Genomic DNA, 22193 nt, shown 5'->3' on the forward strand with positions numbered 1-22193 from the left:
AAAAATTAGCCAGGCGTGGTGGCACACACCTGTAGTCCCAGCTACTCAGGAGGCTGAGGCAGGATAATTGCTTGAACCCAGGAGGTGGAGGTTACAGTGAGTGCAGATCACTCCAGTGCACTCTAGCCTGGGGGACAGAGCAAGGCTCCGTCTCAAAAAAAAGAAAAATTTGGCCAGGCGCAGTGGCTCACGCTTGTAATCCCAGCTCTCAGGGAGGCAGAGGTGGGAGGGTAGCTTGAACCCAAGAGTTTGAGACCTGCCTGGGCAATATAGCGAGACCCCGTTCTCCACGAAAAGGAAGGAAAAAAAAATTTGGTGGTAGGAGAGAGTGTCATCCCCAGGCCTCCCTCGGCCTCCCTCCTCCCTTCTTTGGCAATTGAAATGCTGTGCTCCCAGCTTTCAAGGGCCAGCTCAGTGCCACCTCTTCTAAGAAGCCTTCCAGAACCCCTGAGAAAAGAAGGACCCATCTGACTCTGGGGCTGGAAGGCTTAACTGCTGTCCTGTGTCCTAGCCTCTCCCTCCAGTCCTTGCCCTGCTCTGCTCTGTGATCTTGTTAGGCATGTGTGCGCTTACACATGCTAGGAGCTTGTTGGGCAGGGGTGGGGGTTTTTTCTTTGCATCCCTCCTGGGGCTGGCACACGGCAGGTGCTCAGTAGCTGGGTGTTGATGTGGAATCCTGAGAGGAAAATGCCTGTGGCCAGAGCAGCAGCATCCTGTGAGTCTCAGCAAGCCCAGTCCCTCTCTGCTCTCCTCTGTCCTCACCAGGCTTTTCCTCTCTCTTGCAGCAACCTCACTTTGGCGGTGAAGGTGAGCTGAGGGCTGAGGGCCCCTGAAAAGGCCATGGGTGGGACATCTAAGACAGCAGTGGTTCTCAGATCTTTAGAAGGAGGGAAAGCGCTTGCTCCTGTCTGCTGTAGGAGCCTGGGCCGGAGAGGAGTAGCCACCTTCCATTCCTTCCTCTGATAGTGGATTTGTAGGGAAACCTTGCGTCCTTGATATAGTGGGTCCTGAGCCTGCCAGCAACCCCAGCTGGTTAAAAATATAGATTTCCTAAGCCAGGCGTGGTGGCTCATGCCTGTAATCCCAGCACTTTGGGAGGCAGAGGCGGGCGGATCACCTGAGGTCAGGAATTCGAGACCAGCCTGGCCAACATGCTGAAGCCCCATCTCTACTAAAAATACAAAAATTAGGTGGGTGTAGTATCGCACACCCATAGTCCCAGCTACTCAGGAGGCTGAGGCAGGAGAATCACTTGAACCCAGGAAGCAGAGGTTGCAGTGAGCCAAGATTACACCACTGCACTCCAGCCTGGGCAACAGAGTGAGACTCTGTCTCAAAACCAAACAAACAAAAACACCAGACCAAACCAAACAAACAAAAAACAGATTCCTGGGCCCTAGTCCCTGAGATCTTGAGCCAGTAGGGCTGCATGGGCCTGGGAATCTGTTTTTTTTTTTTTTTTGAGACAGAGTTTCATTCTTGTCACCCAAGCTGGAGTGCAATGGCACAATTTCGGCTCACTACAACCTCCGCCTCTCCAGTTCAAGTGATTCTCCTGCCTCAGCTTCCCGAATAGCTAGGATTACAGGTGCCTGCCACCACGCCCAGCTAATTTTTTCTATTTTTAGTAGAGACGGGGTTCTACCGTGTTGGCCAGGCTGGTCTCAAACTTCTGACCTCAGGTGATCTACCCACCTCAGCCTCCCAAAGTGCTGGGATTACAGGGATGAGCCACCGCGCCCGGCCCTGCAATCTGTGTTTCTAACAATTTTGCTGGAGGGCGAATTCAGCATAGAAATTGCTGATCTAGTTCCACACCCTACACCATGCAGTCACCCTTTACAGCCTCCCTGGTAGGTGATTATCTACTTCTGCTCAAATACCTCTGGTGACGGGGAGCTCACCCCCTCCCAGGAAGCCCTTTCCTTCCTTGCATGAGCCCAAGTCGGCCTCCTTGTGACCACCTTCTTCCACCATTCAGCCTGCACGCAGTTCCCCAAAGGGATGACCATCCCCACCCTTAGCCTTCTCTGCCTGAGTCCAGCTCTCCCAGTTCCTCCCACCATTCCTCTCCCAAATGTTTCAAAGCCCCTTCTGTTTCAAATGTTCCTTTGGAGGTCTGTCTTAAAGTTTGGTATTCAGAAAACACGCAGTTGCCCAGGAAGGAAGGAGGTGAGACAGCAGCCTGTTTATTCCGTTGTTGAGGACCATGTTCCTTCGTTCGGTGGTTCTGCATCCTAACTGTACCCTAGCATCGTGTGGGGAGGTTTTTAAAAATGTGGATGCTGGCCAGGAGTGGTGGCTCACACTTGTAATCCCAGCACTTTGGGAGGCCGACGGGGGCAGATCACCTAAGGTCAGGAGTTTGAGACCAGCCTAGCTAACATGGTGAAACCCCCTCTCTACTAAAAATTCGAAAATTAGCTGGGCGTGGTGGCGGGCACCTGTAATCCCAGCTACTCGGGAGGCTGAGGCAGCAGAATCGCTTGAATCCGTGAGGCGGAGGTTGCGGTGAGCCAAGATCGTGCCACGGCACTCCAGCCTGGGCGACAGAGCCAGACTCTGTCTCAAAATAATAATAATAATAATAATAATAATAATAATAATAATAATAATAATAAATGTGGATGCCTGATCTTAGCATCTCCCCACTTTGCACCCAACTTCCCCAAATTTTTTTTTTTTTTTGAGAAGGAGTCTTGCTCTGTCACCCAGACTGGAGTGTAGTGGCACAGTCTCGGCTCACTGCAAGTTCTGCCTCCCGAGTTCAAGCAATTCTCCTGTCTCAGCCTCCCAAGTAGCTGGGATTACAGGCGCCTGCCACCACACATGGCTAATTTTTGTGTTTTTAGTAGAGACGGGGTTTCACTATGTTGGCCAAGCTGGTCTTGAATTCCTGACCTCAGGTGATCCACCTGCCTCGGCCTCCCCAAGTGCTGAGATTATAGGTGTGAGCCACCGCGCCAAGCCCCAACCTCCCAAACTTAGGCCACTGGGTGAACCATCTGGTGGCTGGAGGCCGCTTGTCCCTGGTTAAGAAGGGTGGCTTGAGTTATCTCACTGGAATTAAACAGTAGCGCTACTTTATATCAAGCGATTATATTGTTGGGCCCTAAGCACTTTTCATACATCATCACATAGAATCCTCCAGCACCCTGTGAGGTAGGTTGTTGTTGGAGCCACTTCACGGTTTAGGAAATTGAGGCTTCGAGAAGTGAAATCGCTTGCCTTAGAGTCCTGGGCCAGGAAGTGGTGAGATTCTGACTGATCATGGGAAGCCTGGCCCTGGAGAGCACCCAGAGGACTGAGGAATGGTAATGAGGCCAAGGTGAGGTGGGAACAGGCAAAAGGATGGGCTCCTCACCCTCGGTGGGCCTGCTGTAGTCTCCCCTCATCAGGATGCCTCCTTCCTGTACACGGAGCCCCTGGGCCGGGTGCTGGGCGTGTGGATCGCAGTGGAGGATGCTACGCTGGAGAACGGCTGTCTCTGGTTCATCCCTGGCTCCCACACCAGTGAGGAACTGTCTCTTCTGCCCACCCCCTAGGGAGAGGGACCTTGAGAAAGAAGGAGTTTAAGGCTCTCCATCTTGGCCTGCAGGTGGCGTGTCAAGAAGGATGGTCCGGGCCCTTGTTGGCTCAGCGCCTGGTACCAGCTTCCTCGGGTCAGAGCCAGCCCGGGATAACAGCCTCTTTGTGCCCACTCCAGTGCAGAGAGGTAGGCAGATGCAGAGGGCAGAGAGGCAGGGGGCTGAGTCCATCAGTCTGTGCTTGCTCGACTACCCAGCGTCCAAAAGGTTGCCCTCTGGGTCATCTGAGGGCAGTGAAGTCACAGAAAGAGGAGGGGCTGGATGGGCGCTGGGAAGTCAGGAAGCAGCAGGTTTTCCTGCAGGCTGACCCAGATCACCCTGGAATCCACACTCTGCTACTTATGGGCTGTTTCTCTGGGCAAATGACTGACTCCCTGAGCCTTAATTTCCCCAAACGTAAAGTGGAAAGTCAGTGAGATGATAAATATGTTGACATAGAGTCTGCCTAGTGCATAGCCACTGCTCAACAAACTGCTCAACAAATGTTGGCTGTTGGGCGGGCCCTTTTTCTTATGAAAAGGGAAAACCAATGTCTAACTCAGCATCACTGGAGAGGTCCCAGTGGACTGGCACAGGACAGAGGGCTTCTGCCTGATCCTGCAAAGACCTCAGGAGGGGAAGCCCTTCCTCAGGCTTGTCAAGGCCACAGTCCACAGCAGAGGGGACTTGATCCCAGAGGAACATGCATCTCAATAGCTTAGCTTCTGACCCTGCAGGAGGCTGCAGATGCTTGAGCTTTCAGGGAAGGGAATGGGGATGGATGGGGGGCCACAAAACCACTGGAGGGAGGAGGGCTCATGTCCCTTCCTGCCCTGGGGAGGGGGGATGTGGGGCTGGTGGCTTCCTGACCTGCTTGTGTCTCTGCCAGGGGCCCTAGTCCTCATTCACGGAGAAGTGGTACACAAGAGCAAGCAGAACCTCTCTGACCGCTCGCGCCAGGCCTACACTTTCCACCTCATGGAGGCCTCTGGCACCACCTGGAGCCCAGAGAACTGGTAGGTGACAGGGTGGGCGTGTGCGCCCGACAGTCCCCTGGAGGCTGGGAGCAGTGACCCTGCACCTCAAGGTTGTTTCTCCTCTATCCTCTGCAGGCTCCAGCCAACAGCTTAACTGCCCTTTCCCCCACTGTACACCTAAAGGCTCTCACAGGGCAGGAGCGCTGGCCCCTCCTGGGTGAAGCTGTGGGCTGCAAACACCAGTGCCTTGCTCAGCCTCCTGGTTGCAACAGGGAGGTCTTGTCTCCCCTCCTGGGCTTTCCTCCTGCCCTGTGGGCAGCAGCCTAGGCTGGATCAGGGGCTTCCCTAAGATCTTCACCTCTCTGCCTCCCTACTGCCCCAACATAGCCTTGAGGAGGCTTCTCAGCCACCAAAGGGTTCTGACCCCTTCTCACTCTCCTCTCCTCTCAGATGGAACTCTGGTTATTATGGTGTTAGTTATCGAATAAAAACGACTTCAGAATGCAGCTTCCCTACTGAGCCTTCTTTCCCAAGCAGCATTGCTTTCCAGAGAAGAAAACTGCTTTCCAGGCTGGGTGCAGTGGCTCACGCCTGTAATCCCAGCACTTTGGGAGGCCGAGGCGGGCGGATGACCTGAGGTCGGCAGTTCGAGACCAGTTTGATCAACATGGAGAAACCCTGTCTCTACTAAAAATACAAAAAATTAGCCGGGCGTGGTGGTCCATGCCTGTAATCCCAGCTACTCGGGAGGCTGAGGCAGAAGAGTAGCTTGAACCTGGGAGGTGGAGATTGCGGTGAGCCGAGATCACGCCATTGCACTCCAGCCTGGGCAACAAAAGCGAAACTCCATCTCAAAAAAAAAAAAAAAAAATTGCTTTCCAGACAAGATGCTAAAATGCATCCCAGGTACCCCAGCCCTGCTTGGCGTGGCTTGCATGATTTTAATAAGTAACATTTAGTGGGCAGTGACTGTGTGCCCCGCACTGTGCTGAGACCTTCACAGGCTTTATCTCATGGAATCCTCACTCAGACAGGTAAGTGCCATTACTATCTGCACTTACAGAAGACGATGCTGAGCCAAGGAGGGGTAAATGACCTGCCCAAGTCACATGGCTGCTCGGTTGTTCAGCAGGGTCAGCCTCATGCAGAGCCCGTGCTCCTAACCTTGACACTGCCTCGTCTTCTCTTCTTGGGGAGCAGAGATGCCCAGAGCTAGGAATCCAGAGTTCCAGGTTCTAGTCCTGGCTCTGTGAGCAACTTGCTCTCTGGTCTCAGGCCAGGGCCTTTCCTTCCTCTGGGCCTGTTTCCTCCCATGTCCAGTAAGGGGGCCAGACTAGGGCCCTCAGGGGCCCTTCCTGTTTGGGCATGCTTGGCAGGCACTCAGACCTTCAGAACAACTGCCAAATCTAAAACCTCCTTAGCTGAGGTTTGGCCCAGAGGCTACAAACTGGGGAACACAGGCTGATTCTAGCCCACAGACACATTTTGTCTGGGCCTCAGCATTTTTTTTTTTTTTTTTGAGACAGAGTCTCGCTCTGTCACCCAGGCTGGAGTGCAGTGGCAAGATCTCAGCTCACTGCAACCTCTGCCTCCCGGGTTCAAACAATTCTCTCCTTCAGTGTCCCGAGTAGCTGGGATTACAGGCCCCTGCCACCACGTCCGGCTAATTTTTGTATTTTTAGTAGAGACAGGGTTTCCCCATCTTGGCCAGGCTGGTCTTGAACTCCTGACCTAGTGATCCACCCGCCTTGGCCTCCCAAAGTGCTGGGATTACAGGCGTGAGCCACTGCGCCTGGCCAGTCCTCAGCATTTAAGAAAAAACTTGAAGATTCCACATAACAATCCAGGTTCCTAAGCTTCCTCGAATGAGCATGCAATTGACAACACGGGGCCTACAGTCTAGCATGGTAGCTACTGGCTGGAGCTCGCTTAGAGGCTCAGTGTGGTCCTCTGTTGTTGTTTACTGTGTTACCTGATTGGCCTTGGCAGTCATTTGAGTTTGTGACCCTGATGTAGCCTATCTCCCAACTGTATACGTGGACAACCCAAGGCCCAGAGGATAGAGCCCTTTCCCAAGGCCACCCTGGGAGTCCGTGGGGCAAAGCTGGTGCTCTTTCCCCAACATTTTGCTGTCTCCTTTTGCAAGCAATAGGAGGGAGCCTGAGGGAAGGGAAGTGTCTCCGTTGAGTCCCAAAGAAATGTCTCAATACTCTCCTCTGAGGGAAAGGACATGGCAGTGATTCTCAAGCAGAAGCTTCGCTCCCTGGAGCTCTGCTCCGGGCTTCTGGCCTTGGTGGACCAAAGCTCTCACTTCCTCTGACGTCTTCCCAAGCTTGGGGAGAAAGGGAGAACCTTGTCCAGCCTCAGGACTCTTGCTGTGCTATCTTCCTAGTGACGGAAAATGTTTATCCATTCACTATGTGTGCAGTGTACAATTCTGGGAGGGACACGTGCAGATGGACTCCCAAATCTACTGATTTCCTGCTCCTTGTCAGTGCCCTGTGCTAGCCTTGGGGGATGGGGTGGGGAATGAGGCAGTCCCAGAGCCTGTCCTTCCAGAGAGCAAGGCTGCAGCGTGGACCCCTCATAGAGTCATTTACCTCTCAGGAAACTTCCCCAGCCCCTGTGGATCTTTCCTACCTTGGGAAAAGACAAACACATGTTTGGATAGGACTAGAACGTGAAAGGTCTTAAGAAGGACCCCTTGATGAGGTCCTGGTGCTGTTCAGCCCATCTTTCTCTATGGACACCACTCAGTGGGACACCAGAGGCGGGGTGGGGTTGACTAAAACAAGATCCAGCCAAGCAGGATCTGATCCTCCCTCAACCCCGCCAAAGTTGACCCACCTCTCCCTTCAGTAATTCCTAGCCCTCTGCTCTTTCTTTTTTTTTTTTTTTTTTTCCAGGAGAAGCCAGTATAGCCCAGGTCACTCTGGTTTCCAAGTGGTTTGCCCAGCTTTTCGGCTTTTCACTAAGATGAGGACTGGTCTTTGGTAAAAATGACTCCCCTTCTGACTGCTTATCAAGGGTGGGCTCTAGGCTGGACTCTCACAACACCCCGTGAGGTGTGGGCTGTCATTACTCCCATCTGCAAGGGAATTGAGGTTCAGCCTGGCTAAGTGACTCACCCAAGGTCACAAAGTTTTGTTTTTTTTTTGAGACGGAGTTTCGCTCTTGTTGCCCAGACTGGACTGCAGTGGCGCGATCTCGGCTCACTTCAACCTCTGCCTCCCAGGTTCAAGTGATTCTCCTGCCTCAGCCTCTCTAGTAGTTGGGATTACAGGCATATGCCACCACGCCTGGCTAATTTTCTATTTTTAGTAGATGGTGTTTCTCCATGTTGGTCAGGCTGGTCTTGAACTCCCGACCTCGGGTGATCCGCCCACCTCGGCCTCCCAAAGTGCTGGGATTACAGGCATGAGCCACCGTGCCCGGCCATTCAAGGTCACAAAGTTAGTAAGAAGCTGTACAGCCAAGGATTCTGACCAGATTAGTTTGACCCAGAGACTAAAGTGTTAACCATTATGCTTTACTCCCTCCAGTGTCCATTCTGGCCTCCTCCGAGGCTGCAGGGCAAAAGCGGGGGCTCTATAGCACACTCAGGTTCTTTGAGTTGCTGGACTATCCCTTAAGACTCTTTTCTTTTTAAATATCAGCAAGGCTGGGATGGTGGCTCACGCCTGTAATCCCAGCACTTTGGGAGGCCGAGGTGGGCGGATCACCTGAGGTCGGGAGATCGAGACCAGCCTGACCAACATAGAGAAACCCTGTCTCTACTCAAAATACAAAATTAGCTGGGCATGGTGGCGCATGCCTGTAATCCCAGCTACTCAGGAGGCTGGGACAGGAGAATCGCTTGAACCTGGGAGGCGGAGGTTGCGGTGAGCCAAGATCACACCATTGCACTCCAGCCTGGGCAACAAGAGCAAAACGGTCTCAAAAAAAATAAAATAATAAAACAAATATCAGCAAAATTAGAACTAGGAGAGCTTTGCTTTTTATTTTAAAGCTGAATCAACTGAAAAATCAAATCTGCTTTTCACACCTTGGCTCTTCATGCCCAAGTAGCTGTCTGCTGTGGGGACTGTTCACCCTCCCCATGTTTGTTTCCTCCGTCACTGCTGCTGCACTGTAACAGCTAGGCCATCAGCAATATCAGGAGGTAGAGAGGCAGAAGGAGATTGTCTATCTGTGTAGTGTATGCTTCCAGGAGGGACACAGTGCTGATGGACCCCAAAATCCAAGCGTAACTGTAGTTTAGGTCCACTCCACTGTCAAAGATTAAGATCACAGCTACAGAAATGATCTGCGCAAATATAGATGTCATGGTCCCCTCAAAAGTCTTTTTGGTTCCAGGCCAGCGGATCTCCCCCATGGTGCTACCGAAGATGGAGGCCACAGTATCACCCACACCCACAGCCAGGACACCGGCATAGGGGACGAGGGCCCTGGCTCCCCCCAGGCTACCCTTCTGTGTGCAGGGTCTGGGGATCAGCCAGATGGGAAGAGACATGCCCAGGAGCAGGTAGATGTGTGTCAGAATGAGTGGTCCACTGTCTCGTTCATCCAGAAAAAGGGACAGGAAGCTCCGTAGAGTGTGACCCAAGGGCTTGATGCGGAAGTAGCGCACATACTCCAGGAAGATGAAGACCGCCAGACATACAGTGGCGGCTACATAGAGCAGTGGCCGGTCAAAGATGATACCTGGGATGTAGGTGGCTACCACAATGAGGTGGAAATACTTTCGGGCGACGGTGGGGGCCTGGTGCTTCTTGGACTCAGAAGATGACCGTTTGGCATTCTGGTACAGCACCACCAGGCAGGCCAAGGTGGCCAGCAGAGACCAGTAGGCTAGGAGGTAGATGCGAGTGTCTGTCTGGAAGAGGAACTGAAGAAGCCAGAGCAGGGGATTCCTGCGGATGAGCCGGTGCAGCCAGGGTAGGACCACACCAAGGCTCAGCACACAGGTCATGAGGTGGAAGAAGATGGAGGAGGCCCAGGTGCCTGAGTCCATGAAGACAAACAGAGTGCTGAAGAAGATGCCCATGAGTACCATCCCTACTACCACAACCAGCAGGAAGAAGTCCACTGGGTCCCCCTGACTTTCCACCAGTGTCAGAGAGCGCTTGATGAGCTGGTTGAGGACAAAGCTAATGCCACCCAATACCAGCAGTGCCTCACCAGGGGTGAAGCAGCGGGGCAGCAGGTACAGCAGGATCATGTTGAGATAAACGAAGATCAGAAGGACTTCCAGGACTTCGATCACCTCCCCCACGCTCAGCGAGTGCTTCATGATATAAATGATAACACCTCCAGCCAAGCCCAAGATGACACAAGTGTTGGTTGGCACTGGGCGAGTGATGCCGAGCGCCAACACTGATGAGAAGAGGGCCACTGCCATGCCAGTGGCTGCCACCACAATGCCAAAACGCTCAAAGAACGGGTTCCCAGCAGTCTGGCACCGCTCCTTCATGACTAGTCCAAGCAAAGGCATGACCATGGAGGCGGGCAGTAGGCCACTGTTTGCGGACATTCGGAACTGGAAGACAGCGCTTCCCTGCTGTAGCAGCCGGTCCCACTTGTATTGGACGTAGAAGGCCTGCACTGCGAGGGCCACGGCGCACCACGAGTATCGGTCCCATACGGTTGCGTGGATGCTCAGCACCACTGCAAACACTACTGCCGCCTCTGCCAGCACCGATCCACTCAGCGGAGCCCCAGGCCCCGGGGCCGGAGATGGGCACTCTCGGGTCATATCTCTAGACCTGGGGCTTCACGGAGGCCGGGGTGACTACGGACGCCCTAGACTTCGGGCCCCTCAGCCCCGTCAAGCAGAGGGAGGCACTTTCACCCGGCCAGCAACCTTCTCCCTCCGTTCTCCAGCAGCGAGGAGGGAACTCCACCGCAGGTCACTTCTGCGGCCTGGGAGCTGGCGCCCGGCCACCCCCCACAGCCTCCAACCTACGGCGTAGACGTCGCCACTCTGCAGCCTTCCTCTCAGTTACAGCCGCCCCCGCTGCCGGATCCTCACCTCTTTGGGCCTCGCCATCTTGGCACCGCCCCGCGGTAACGTCACGTGACGAAATCCCCGCCCACGCTCCAGAGCCGGGGGCGAGCGGTCACGTGGGCACGGCGTCTGGGGGCGGGGTTAGGGCGCGCGCGCGCGCGCGAAGATGGCGGCGGCCGCAGGCGGGCTGTGTGTGAGGTGCGGAGCGGGTCGAGTGGACCGGGGTGGCTGTGAAGCGCGGGGTCAAAGCCGAGCGGAAGCGGGGCGGGAATTGGAGGCGGGATGTGGCGACGGTGGCAGGGCCAACCCCGGCTGGGTGGACGGGCACCGAGACGGGAGGCGGTTACGTCCAGACGGTCACCGCGCGCGGGGATCTGAAGTCTTCTTCAGGAGGGGGGCCGGCTCTTCACCTCTTCTCTCCGCGCTCGGCCTCCCGTCTCCTCACCCAGGGCCATTTGCCTTCCTCCTCTCTCGCCTCCGGCGCGTCTTTTAGCGCCCCACCCGCGCTTCCTTCTCCGGCCGTGACGCTCCCTCGAGCCACGGGGAGCTTTGCGGTCGCCTGGGGTACCCCCCACCCACGTCCCTGCTGCAGGCTCCCAGTGTCCTGCCCCGGCGTCGAGTGCGCTCTGCTGGCTCCCCAACCTCTCCCGCGATCTGTTCTTGTTAGGATTTTGTTTCGCGTTGAGCAGAGCCACGCTTGCGGCTTCTGCCCTCTCCGCGCCTCGAATCGTTCTTTTCTTGCACTGAATCAGTCAGCCAGCATGTGCAAATCCTCCAAGAGATTTCAGGGATTGAACTAGGCTTTAGGGACAAGAAGATGAAATATTATGTACGAAAGCTACAATTCTGACAAAGTGCTTTCTAGCGTCAGACCCTGGTGGAGCGCTTCCCAAGAGTTATCTCATTCAATTCTCGCAACTCCGAGAGGCGCCTTCTATTTCAGATGACTCAGAAGTCCGGCTCAGAGCTAGCTAAGTGATAAAGAGAGAATTCAGGCTGAAGTCTGCGTGCCTCCAGTGCTATAACCAGACCACCACGCCTCCCTCTGTCTTCCACATTGCAGCTCGAAGGTCTTCGTTCTTCCCACCACCCTCCCTCCTTAAAATTAAACATCCCTGTCTCTTACCCTTCCCTGTGCCAGCAGTGTGTTTTCCCGACCTTTTTTTATTTTTGAGACGGAGTCTCCCTCTGTCGCCCAGGTTGGAGTGCAGTGGTGCGATCTCGGCTCACGGCAACCTCCGCCTCCCAGGTTCAAGCGATTCTCCTGCCTCGGCCTCCCAAGTAGCTGGGGCTACAGGCGCCCGCCACCACGCCCGGCTAATTTTTGTATTTTTAGTAGAGACGGGGTTTCACCATGTTGGTCAGGATGGTCAGTCTCTCGACCTCGTGATCTGCCCGCCTTGGCCTCCCAAAGTGCTGGGATTACAGCTATGAGCCACCGCGCCCAACCGTTTTCCCCACTTTTTTGTTATGTTGTTCATTGCTGTATTCTCTCTCTCTTTTTTTTTTTTTGGTGAGGCAGGATCCTGCTCTGTTGCCCAGGCTGGAATGCAGTTGCGCAGTACGGCTCACTGCAATATGGGTCGCTCCTGGGCTCAAGTGATCCTCTCACCTCAGCCTTCCGATTAGCTGGGACTTCAGGTGTGCACCACCACACCTGGCTAATTTTTTTTAGATGCTTTCTGGAGATGTGGGTCTAGCTATGGTGCCCAGGCTGGTTTCGAACACCTGAGCTTAAGTGATCCTGCTGGCTTCCCAAAGTGCTGATATTATAGGTGTAAGCCACTGCGCCTGGCCACCACTGTATTCTCAGCACCTAGAAGAGCATGCATGATAGGCTGTCAGTAAATACTTATTACACATATTGCCCATGCTCTCTGATACCACTTCCTTCACCTCTCAGCTGGAATTGAGACCTCTTTGCAGTTTCACCGGACAAGGAATGAACCTTGTGAGGAGCAGTTTGCTTTTTCCTCCCCTGCCGTTTTGTGCTAGCAGTGTTGGGGCAGTGTTGTCACTACTGTTCCTTCCTTTTTTTTTTTTTTCGCTCCTGTTGCCCAGGCTGGAGTGCAGTGGCACGATCTCGGCTCACTGCAACCTCTGCCTCCCAGGTTCAAGTGATTCTCCTGCCTCAGCCTCCCCAGTAGATAAGACTACAGGTGTGCACCACCATACCCGGCTAATTTTTGTATTTAAAGTGGAGACAGGGTTTCACCATTTTGGCCAGGCTGGTCTGGAACTCCTGACCTCAAGTGATCTGCCCTCTTCCGCCTCTTGAAGTGCTGAAGTGCTGGATTACAGGCATGAACCACCATGCCCGGCCTGAATACTGTCTTGTTATCAGAAAAATGATTAGTGATTCCAGTGTGCCATGTGGGAGTTGGTGGCTATTCATTGAGCAGAACTGAAGTTGCTTTTAAAGCATTAACCAGTAGGAAAGAGATGTATAAATTTTAGTTGTGTTTAAACCTCTTTTGATGAGAAAATACTGAAAGACTAGTTATTTATTTGAGACAGAGTCTCACTGTTGTCGCCCAGACTGGAGTGCACTGGCCCGATTTTCGCTCACTGCAACCTCTGCTTCCTGGATTCAAAGGATTCTCCTGCCTCAGTCTGCTAAGTAGCTGGGATTACAGGCGCCCGCCACCACGCCCAGCTAATTTCTTGTATTTTTAGTAGAGACAGGTTTTCACCATGTTGGCCAGGCTGGTCTCCAACTCCCGACCTCAGGTGATCTGCTGGCCTTGGCCTCCCAAAGTGCTGGGATTACAGGCTGACAATTTTAAAACAGAGCGAGTGCTTTGTGTTACAGTTAGTCTTTTTTTTTTTTTGGAGAAGGGGTCTTGTTCTGTCACACAGGCTGGAGTGCAGTGGCAGGATCTCGGCTCACTGCAACCTCTGCCTCCCTGACTCAATTGATTCTCCCACCTCAGTCTCCAAAGTAGCTAGGACTACAGGCACACGCCACCATGCCTGGCTGATTTTTGTATTTTTTGTAGAGACAAGGTCTCACTGTATTGCCCAGGCTAATCGCGAACTCCTGGGCTCAGGGGGTCCTCCTTGATCACTTGTGATTATGGCTCACTGCAGCCTCGCCCTTTGGGGCTTGGTGGAGCCTCCTAAAAGGTGAGACACCGGCCCACTACTAATTTTTTTTGTGGTATTTGTGTCACCCTGCCAGGTGGGCCTCCGCCTCCTGAGTGCAAGTGATTATTATGCCTCAGCCTCCCAAGTAGCTGGTACTACAGGCGTGTGCCACGATTCCTAGCTAATTTTTGTATTTTTAGTAAAGATGGGGTTTCACCATGTTGTCCAGGCTAGTCTCGAACTCCTGACTTCAAGTGATCTGCCCGCCTCAGCCTCCCAAAGTGCTGGGATTACAGGTGTGAGCTGTTGTGCCTGGCCCACGTTAGCTAATTTTGTATTTTTTTGTAGAGACAGGGATTCGCCATGTTTCCTAGGCTGGTCTCAAATTTCAGGGCTCAAGTACTCCTCCTGCCTTGGCCTTCCAAAGTGCTGGGATTACAGGTGTGAGCCACCATGCCCAGCCTGTTTTTCAGTTTTACAAAACTTGTAGTTAACATAGCTTGCATTCTTATTTTCTTGAGAAGGAGTCTCGCTCTGTCGCCAGGCTGGAATACAGTGATGCGATCTCGGCTCACTGCAACCTTTGCCTCCCGGGTTCAAGCGATTATCCTGCCTCAGCATCCCGAGTAGCTGGGACTACAAGCACGCACCACCATGCCCAGCTAATTTTTGTATTTTTGGTAGAGACGAGGTTTCACCTTGTTGGCCAGGATGGTCTCAATCTCTTGACCTCGTGATCCACCCACCTCGGCCTCCCAAAGTGCTGGGATTACAGGCGTGAGCCACCACGTCCAGCCATAGCTTGCATTCTTTTTGCAAAATGTTAAGGATATTTTAGGACCTTTTCATCCCTTCTCTCTCTGCAGATAGGCTTTCTAAGCAGTGTTGATTATTACAGATTACTATTCTAGGTGATCTGATAAAATACAATCTCTGTCCTTTTAGTAACTTTTTTTTTTTTGAATAACTATTTACTGAGAGAATTTCCTTTTTTGTTTGTTTGTTTGAGACAGAGACACAGTATCACCCGGGCTGGAGTGCAGTGGTGTGATCTTGGCTTACTGCAACCTCCATCTCTTGAGTTCAAGTGATTTTTGTGTCTCAGCCTCCCAAGTAGCTGGGAGTACAGGAACCCACCACCATGCCCGACTAATTTTTATATTTTTAGTAGAGACAAGGTTTTTGTTTAGTAGAGATGGGGCCATGTTGGGCACACTGGTCTCAGACTCCTGACCTCAGGTGATCCACCCACCTTAGCCTCCCAAAGTGCTGGGATTACAGGCATGAGCTACTGTGCCTGACCAGGTTAAAATCTTATGTTTCAGTTTCCTAATTTTTATTTTGAACATTAAACTTCTAACAATTTTTATTATTATTATTTTTTGAGGTGGAGTCTTGCTCTGTCGCCCAGCCTGGAGTGCAGTGACACCATCTCGGCTCACTGTAAGCTCTGTCTCCCGGGTTCATGCCATTCTCCTGCCTCAGCCTCCCAAGTAGCTGGGGATGCAGTCGCCCGCCACAATGCCCGGCTAATTTTTTGTATTTTTAGTAGAGACAGGGTTTCACGGTATTAGCCAGGATGGTCTCGATCTCCTGACCTCGTGATCCGCCCGCCTCGAAAGTGCTGGGATTACAGGCATGAGCCACCGTGCCCGGCCCTAACAGTGTTATTATATAACAAGATTACTTTCCAAAAATTTAACAAATTGTTTTGTATATTGAGATTTTTTGCTTTTAGAGAGTAGACAAAATGGCTGTGAGGCAGTGTACAAGTTTGTATGATCAAAAAGAGGAAAATTACCTCTGGTCTCTCATTTTGCAGGAGCAGTAGAGAACTGTGGACTATTCTGCTTGGAAGGTCAGCTCTGAGAGAGCTGGTAAGTGGTGGTGTTCTTAAGTGGGTTCTCTGGGTTTCTTTGTGTAGCTTTTGTTACAAAAACACTTTTTTTTTTAATGTAGGAAGTAAACGCATTTATTTATTTATTTATTTAGAGACGGAGTTTCGCTCTTGTTTCCCAGGCTGGAGTGCAATGGCGTGATCTCGGCTCACCTCAACCTCCACCTCCCAGGTTCAAGCGATTCTCCTGCCTCAGCCTCCCGAGTAGCTGGGATTACAGGCATGCACCACCAAGCCTGACTAATTTTGTATTTTTAGTAGAGATGGGGGTTCTCCATTTTGGTCAGCCTGGTCTCGAACTCCTGACATTAGGTGATCTGCCCTCGTTGACCTCCCAAATTGCTGTGATTATAGGCGTGAGCCACCACGCCTGGCCTATTTATTTATTTTGAGATGGAGTTTCACTCTTGTCACCCGGCCGGAGTGTAAGTAGCTCGATCTTGGCTCACCTCAACCTCCGCCACCTGGGTTCAAGTGAGTCTCCTGCCTCAGCCTCCCCAGTAGTTGGGATTAAAGGTGCCTGCCACCACGCCCTGCTGATTTTTATATTTTTAGTAGAGACAGGGTTTCACCATGTTGGCCAGGTCGGTCTCGAACTCCTGACCTCAGGTGGTCTGCCTGCCTCAGCCTCCCAAAGTGCTGGGATTACAGGCATGAGCCCCACACCCGGCTACGTTTTTTTTTGTTGTTGTTGAGACTGAGTCTGTCTCTCGCCCAGGGTGGAGTGCGGTGGCACGATCGTGGCTCACTGCAACCTCTGTCTCCTGGGTTCAAGTGATTCCCTGCGTTAGCCTCTCAAGGAGCGGGGGATTACAGATGCATGCCACCATGCCCGGCTAATTTTTGTATTTTTAGTAGAGATGGGGTTTCACCATGTTGGCCAGGCTGGTCTTCAATTCCTGGCCTCAGGTGATCTGCCCGTCTCAGCCTCCCAAAGTGCTGGGATTGCAGGCATGAGCCACTGTGCCTGGTGTAAACAATTTTTTTTATTCCTAAAACTTTATAAACATGGTCAGATGCAGTGGCTCCTGCCTGTAATCCCAGCACTTTGGAAGGCCAAGGCGGAAGGATCAATTGAGTGCACAAGCTCAAGGCCAGTCCTGGCAACGTAGCAAGACCCCGTCTCTACAAAAAAATTTTAAAAAAATTAGCCAGGCATGGTGGTGCATGTCTGTAGTCCCAGCTACTTAGGAGTCCGAGGTGGGAGGATTGCTTGACCCTGGGAGGTTGAGGCTGCAGTGAACTCTAGCCTGGGAGACATATCGAGACCCCAGCTCAAAAAAGCAAAAAGCTTTATAAACATTATGCATTCCCTACTTCTCTGCTGAAATGAGACTACCTAGCCTAGCCGCTGAAGTCTTCTAAATCTACCTTTGTATTTCATTGATTCCTTTTATGAAAAGATACCTGTGTTCATTGATTGGCTGCCGAGAGTAGGGGTACAAATATCGTTCTGCTACCTCAACCTAAGAAAGATTCTCAGCCAGGCACGGTGGCTCACGCCTGTAATCCCAGCACTTTGGGAGGCCAAGGCGGGCGGATCACCTGAGGTCAGGAGTTCGTGACCAGCCTCAACATGGAGAAACCCCGTCTCTACTAAAAATACAAAATTAGCCGGTGGTGCATGCCTGTAGTCCCAGCTACTCGGGAGGCTGAGGCAGGAGAATTGCTTGAACCTGGGAGGTGGAGGTTGCGGTGAGCTGAGATCGCGCCATTGCACTCCAACCTGGGCAATGAGAGTGAAACTCCGTCTCAAAAACAAATAAATAAATAAATAAAATTTAAAAAAAGGTTCTCAAGCCTTGATCATAGAGGCAGGGGTTTCTAGTCTTTTTTTTTTTTTTTGGAGACATGGTCTCGCTCTGTCCACCAGGCTGGAGTGCAGTGACGCAATCTTGGCTCACTGCAGCCTCGATATCCAGGATCAAGTGATCTTCAGTCTCCTGAGCAACTGGGACCACAGAAATTAGCCACCACGCCTGGCTAATTTTTGTATTTTTTGTAGAGATGGGGTCTTACCTTGTTGCCCAGGCTAGTCTCAAACTCCTGGGCTCAAGGATCCACACACCTTGGCCTCCCAAAGTGGTGGTATTACAGATGTGAGCCACTGCACCTGGCCTGGTTTCTAGGCCATTTCTAAGTATATAATCAATAAAGGACAGTTCTTCATGTTGATTCTTGGGTGTTCTGACCCTGTGAAGATAAAGTGTTAAGATGACACTCATTTATTGTTGTTACTATCATTAACAGAATTAATGTTACTTATTTTAGAGCCTTAGCATTTTTTGATACGCCTTCATTTGATAATTTTGCTTCTAGGAATGTATCTTTAAAAAATTCCTGAAAAAGTTTTGCACATAAAACTTTATCACAGGCCAGGCGTGGTGGTTTATGCCTGTAATCCCAGCACTTTGGGAGGCCAAGGTGGGCGGATCACTTGAGATCAGGAGTTCAGGACCAGCCTGGCCAACATGGTGAAACCCCATCTCTACTAAAAATACAAAAGTGAGCTGGCTGTGGTGATGGGCAGCTATAATCCCAGCTACTCAGGAGGCTGTGGTGGAAAGATCGCTTAAGCTCAGGATATCAAGGCTGCAGTGAGCCATGATTGCATCACTGCACTCCAGCCTGGGTGACAGAACAAGACCCTGTCTCCAAAAACAACAAAGAAAACTTCACCACAACATCATTTATATTATTAAGTAATTCCAGTCAGCTTAAGTATATCAAACAGAGGAATGATAAATGAATTATGATCTACCAACTAGATACAAGTATTATGCAGCAACTTGAAAGTATGTTTATCAAGACTTTCATAATAAGGTTAAGTCATTATGTTATAATGTTAAGCAAAGAAAAGAAGGTTACAGAATTCTGTATTCAAAATGATTTCAACTGTGGGGAAAAATGCATATTAAAAACACTCAAAGGAATGTGTAATACTTAGTGTGATTCTGGAATCTGATTTTTTTATTTTTTTTGAGACGGAGTTTCGTTCTTGTCCTGGCTGGAGTACATTGGTGCAATCTCGGCTCACCACAACCTCTGCCTCCCAGGTTCAAGTGATTCTCCTGCCTCAGCCACCCAAGTAGCTGGGATTACAGGCATACACCACCACGCCCAGCTAATTTTGTATTTTTTAGTAGAGACAGGGTTTCTCCATGTTGGTAAGGTTGGTCTTCAACTCCCAACCCCAGGGGATCCGCCTGCTTCAGCCTCCCAAAGTGCTGGGATTACAGGCATGAGCCACTGTGCCTGGCCGAGTCTGATTATTAATAAAACTGCATTTGGGCTGGGCGTGGTGGCTCACACCTGTAATCTCTGCACTTTGCTGACACGGGCAGATCACGAGGTCAGGAGTTCAAGACCAGCTTGGCCAATATGGTGAAACCCCCATCTCTACTAAAAATACAAAAAAACTGACCGGCCTGGTGGCGTGCTTGTAGTCCCATCTACTCAGGAGGCTGAGGTAGGAGAATTGCTTGAACCCAGGAGGCGGAGGTTGCGGTGAGCCAAGATTGCGCCACTGCACTCCATCCTGGGCAATAGAGTGAGACTCCGTCTCAAAAAAAAAAAAACAAAACCACAAAAAACTGCATTTGCAGTCGGGTGCCTTGGCTCACGCCTGTAATCCCAGCACTTTGGGAGGCCAAGGCGGGCAGATCACCTGAGGTGGGGAGTTCGAGATCAGCCTGGCCAACATGGTGAAACCCCATCTCTACTAAAAATACAATAATTAGCTGGGTGTGGTGGCTGGCACCTGTAATTCCAGCTACTCCGGAGGCTGAGGCTCAAGAATCACTTGAACCTGGGAGGCAGAGGTTGCAGTCAGCCAAGTTTGTGCCACTGCACTCCAACCTGGGTGACAGAGTGAGACTCCATCTCAAAAAAAAAAAAAAAAAAAAAAATACTGCATTTGTATAAATGCCTTGTTCTTTTCCAGAGTCAGATTGAGGCAGAACTGAATAAACATTGGCGGCGATTGTTAGAGGGGCTTTCTTACTACAAACCTCCCAGGTATGGCAATTCCAGGTGTCTGGTTAAAGTAATTCCCCTAAGGAAGCTGGCATGGATGAAACCATCCTCCTATATGCTTTGATGATATTGTAGGGTTATGTATACCAGAGATAATACAATTTAGTTTACCAGTGGAAAACAGTAGGGTACATTTGTTTTTTTGTTGACTGAAAGAAAAGGAAATTCCTTCTAGAAATACAGTATTGTAGAATATAATTATGACCTATATGTGGGGATGAGAATTTATTAAACAATGAATTTCCTAATATTTATTCAGACTCCACAGTGTCTATGTGAGCACTAACTGGTGGGAGATAGCAGTGAAGGATGATACTAACAACTGACACTTGTGTAGTGTTAACTATGTAACAATTATTTTTCTAAGCACCTGACTTATCAAAAGTTATTTAATCCCCACAACACCCCTTTGAGATAGTTACTACTTTTATTCTTTGGGTGAATATATAGATCTTTTTATTGGGTAGTGGAAAACATAGTAATAAAATATAAAGTAGTTACAAATAAAGAGAATGCAGCTTGTAGGGCTGGGCTTATTTGATCTTGACTCCTAGTCCAGATCTCATTCTGTTATGCATTATAGTCTAAGTCACCCTCATTTCCCTTCTACTTTTGTACTTCTTTTGAAAGTATTACATCCTTACCTTCCATTTTCATTCTCTTAGGTTAACGATGAACTTTTCCTTGTTATTCATCTGTCTGTTAATTCTTCCCCCGTAATTACCTTGAAGTAAATTCCAGATACCTTGTTATTTTATCTGCAAATACTTGACTATGTATCTAAAATACATGGACTTTTTAAAAAGATAATCACTATATTATCACATTTAGGTACTCTTATCATTGTTTCCATTTTACCAATGGGGAAACTGAGGCACAAAGAGGTTAAGTAACTTGTCATGGTCACACAGCTAGTAAGTGGTAGAACCAGGATTTGAGCCTGGTGGTCTCGTTCCAGTGTCTGTTCTTTTTTTTTTTTTTGAGATGGAGTTTTGCTCTTATCGCCCAGGCTGGAGTGTAGTGTCACAATCTCGGCTCACTGCAACCTCCACCTCCTGGGTTCAAGTGATTCTCTTGCCTCAGCCTCCCAAGTGGCTGGGATTACAGGTGCCCGCCACCATGCCCAGCTAATTTTTTTCTGTTTTTAGTAGAGATGGAGTTTCACTATGTTGGCCAGGCTGGTCTTGAACTTCTGACCTCAAGGGATCCTCCCACCTCAGCCTCCCAAAGTGCTGGAATTACAGATGTGAGCCACCAGTCCCGCCCCCAGTGTCTGTTATTTTTTGTTGTTGTTGTTGTTGTTTTTGTTTTTGAGATGGAGTCTCCCTCTGTCACTCAGGCTGGAGTGCAGTGGCACGATCTTGGCTCACTGAAACCTCCACCTCCTGGGTTTAAGCGATTCTCCTGCCTCAGCCTCCTGAGTAGCTGGGATTACAGGTGCCCACCACCATGCCTGCTAATTTTTGTATTTTTAGTAGAGACGGGGTTTCACCATGTTGGCCAGGCTGGCCTTGAACTCCTGATCTCAAGTGATCTGCCCGCCTCAGCCTCCCAAAGTGCTGAGATTACAGGCGTGAGCCACCATACCCAGCCTACTGTTTTCTTTACTATCTTTTTTTTGTTCCAGGATCCAACCTAGTTGTCAAGCGCCTGTAGTCTCCTCTTAGCTGTGACAATCTCTTAGTCTTACCTTGATTTTCATGACCTTGAGCAGGTTTGAGGACTGGTCAGTTATTTTGTAGGATGCCCCCAATTTGAGTTTGTCTGATGTTTTCCTTATTATTAGACTGAGGTTGTGAGTTTTAGGGAAGAATACACAGAGGTGAGGTGCTCTTCTTTTTTTTTTTTTTGAGATGGAGTTTCACTCTTGTTGCCCATGCTGGCGTGCAGTGGCGCGATTTCAGCTCACTACAACCTCTGCCTCCTGGGTTCAAGCAATTCTGTCTCAGCCTCCCGAGTAGCTGGGACTACAGGTGCATGCCACCATGCCTGGCTAATTTGTGTATTTTTAGTAGAGACAGGGTTTCACCATATTGGTCAGGCTGGTCTTGAACTCCTGACCTCAGGTAATCCGCCCGCCTCAGCCTCCCAAAGTGCTGGGATTACAGGCGTGAGCCACTGCGCCTGGCCTAGCTACCCTTCTTACCACATCATAGCAGAGAGTACATGCTGTCCACATGAAATCACTGGTGATGTTAATCTTGGTCACTCAGTTAAGGAGGCATTTGCCAAGTTTCTCCTCTGTAAAGTTACTTTTTTCTCTTTTCCTATTTTATTTTTTGGAAGTATGTACTAAATATAGCCATGTCCAGCTAATTTTTTTCATTTTTGTTGGAGATGAGGGTCTCACTTTGTTGTCTAGGCTGATCTCAAAACTCCTGGCCTCAAGCTATCCTCCTGTCTCGGCCTCCCGAAGTGCTGGGATTACAGGCATGAGCCATTGTTCTGGCCCCTCCCTAGCCTATTTATTTATTCATTAGTTTATATCAGTGTGGACTCAAATATATTTATTTTATTTATTTCATATTTTGTTTATACCTTGTTTCAGCTTTGGCCATTGGGCATTCTTTTAGGTTGGCCTCTGTCGTTTGGGCATGTCCTTCCTTTTTTCTTTTTTTCTTTTC

General features: G+C 50.4%; 3 protein-coding genes across 3 annotated transcripts in view; 2 read left to right on the forward strand and 1 right to left on the reverse strand.

Moving 5' to 3' along the window:
- PHYHD1 (phytanoyl-CoA dioxygenase domain containing 1) overlaps positions 1–4724 on the forward strand; it is a 22350-nt gene extending 17626 nt beyond the window's left edge. The window contains 6 exon segments of the mRNA XM_032164759.2: positions 184–204; positions 766–807; positions 3385–3513; positions 3599–3715; positions 4456–4582; positions 4679–4724. Coding sequence (XP_032020650.1) covers positions 184–204; positions 766–807; positions 3385–3513; positions 3599–3715; positions 4456–4582; positions 4679–4724 — 482 coding nt within the window.
- Positions 4725–8524: 3800 nt separating this feature from the next.
- DOLK (dolichol kinase) lies at positions 8525–10630 on the reverse strand. Its single transcript, XM_032165352.2, has one exon. The coding sequence runs from the start codon at positions 10296–10298 to the stop codon at positions 8682–8684; it is 1617 nt and encodes a 538-aa protein (XP_032021243.1). The 5' UTR covers positions 10299–10630; the 3' UTR covers positions 8525–8681.
- Positions 10631–10681: 51 nt separating this feature from the next.
- Positions 10682–22193, forward strand: part of NUP188 (nucleoporin 188) — a 62916-nt gene continuing 51404 nt past the window's right edge. Inside the window, exons 1-3 of the mRNA XM_032165351.2 lie at positions 10682–10748; positions 15460–15514; positions 19478–19551. Of these exons, the coding sequence (XP_032021242.1) occupies positions 10717–10748; positions 15460–15514; positions 19478–19551 (161 nt within the window). The 5' untranslated portion in view covers positions 10682–10716. The remainder of the gene's footprint in view (positions 10749–15459; positions 15515–19477; positions 19552–22193) is intronic.

Source organism: Hylobates moloch, unplaced genomic scaffold (genome assembly GCF_009828535.3).
Source record: "Hylobates moloch isolate HMO894 unplaced genomic scaffold, HMol_V3 SCAFFOLD_10, whole genome shotgun sequence".
Classification (NCBI taxonomy): Eukaryota; Metazoa; Chordata; class Mammalia; order Primates; family Hylobatidae; genus Hylobates; species Hylobates moloch.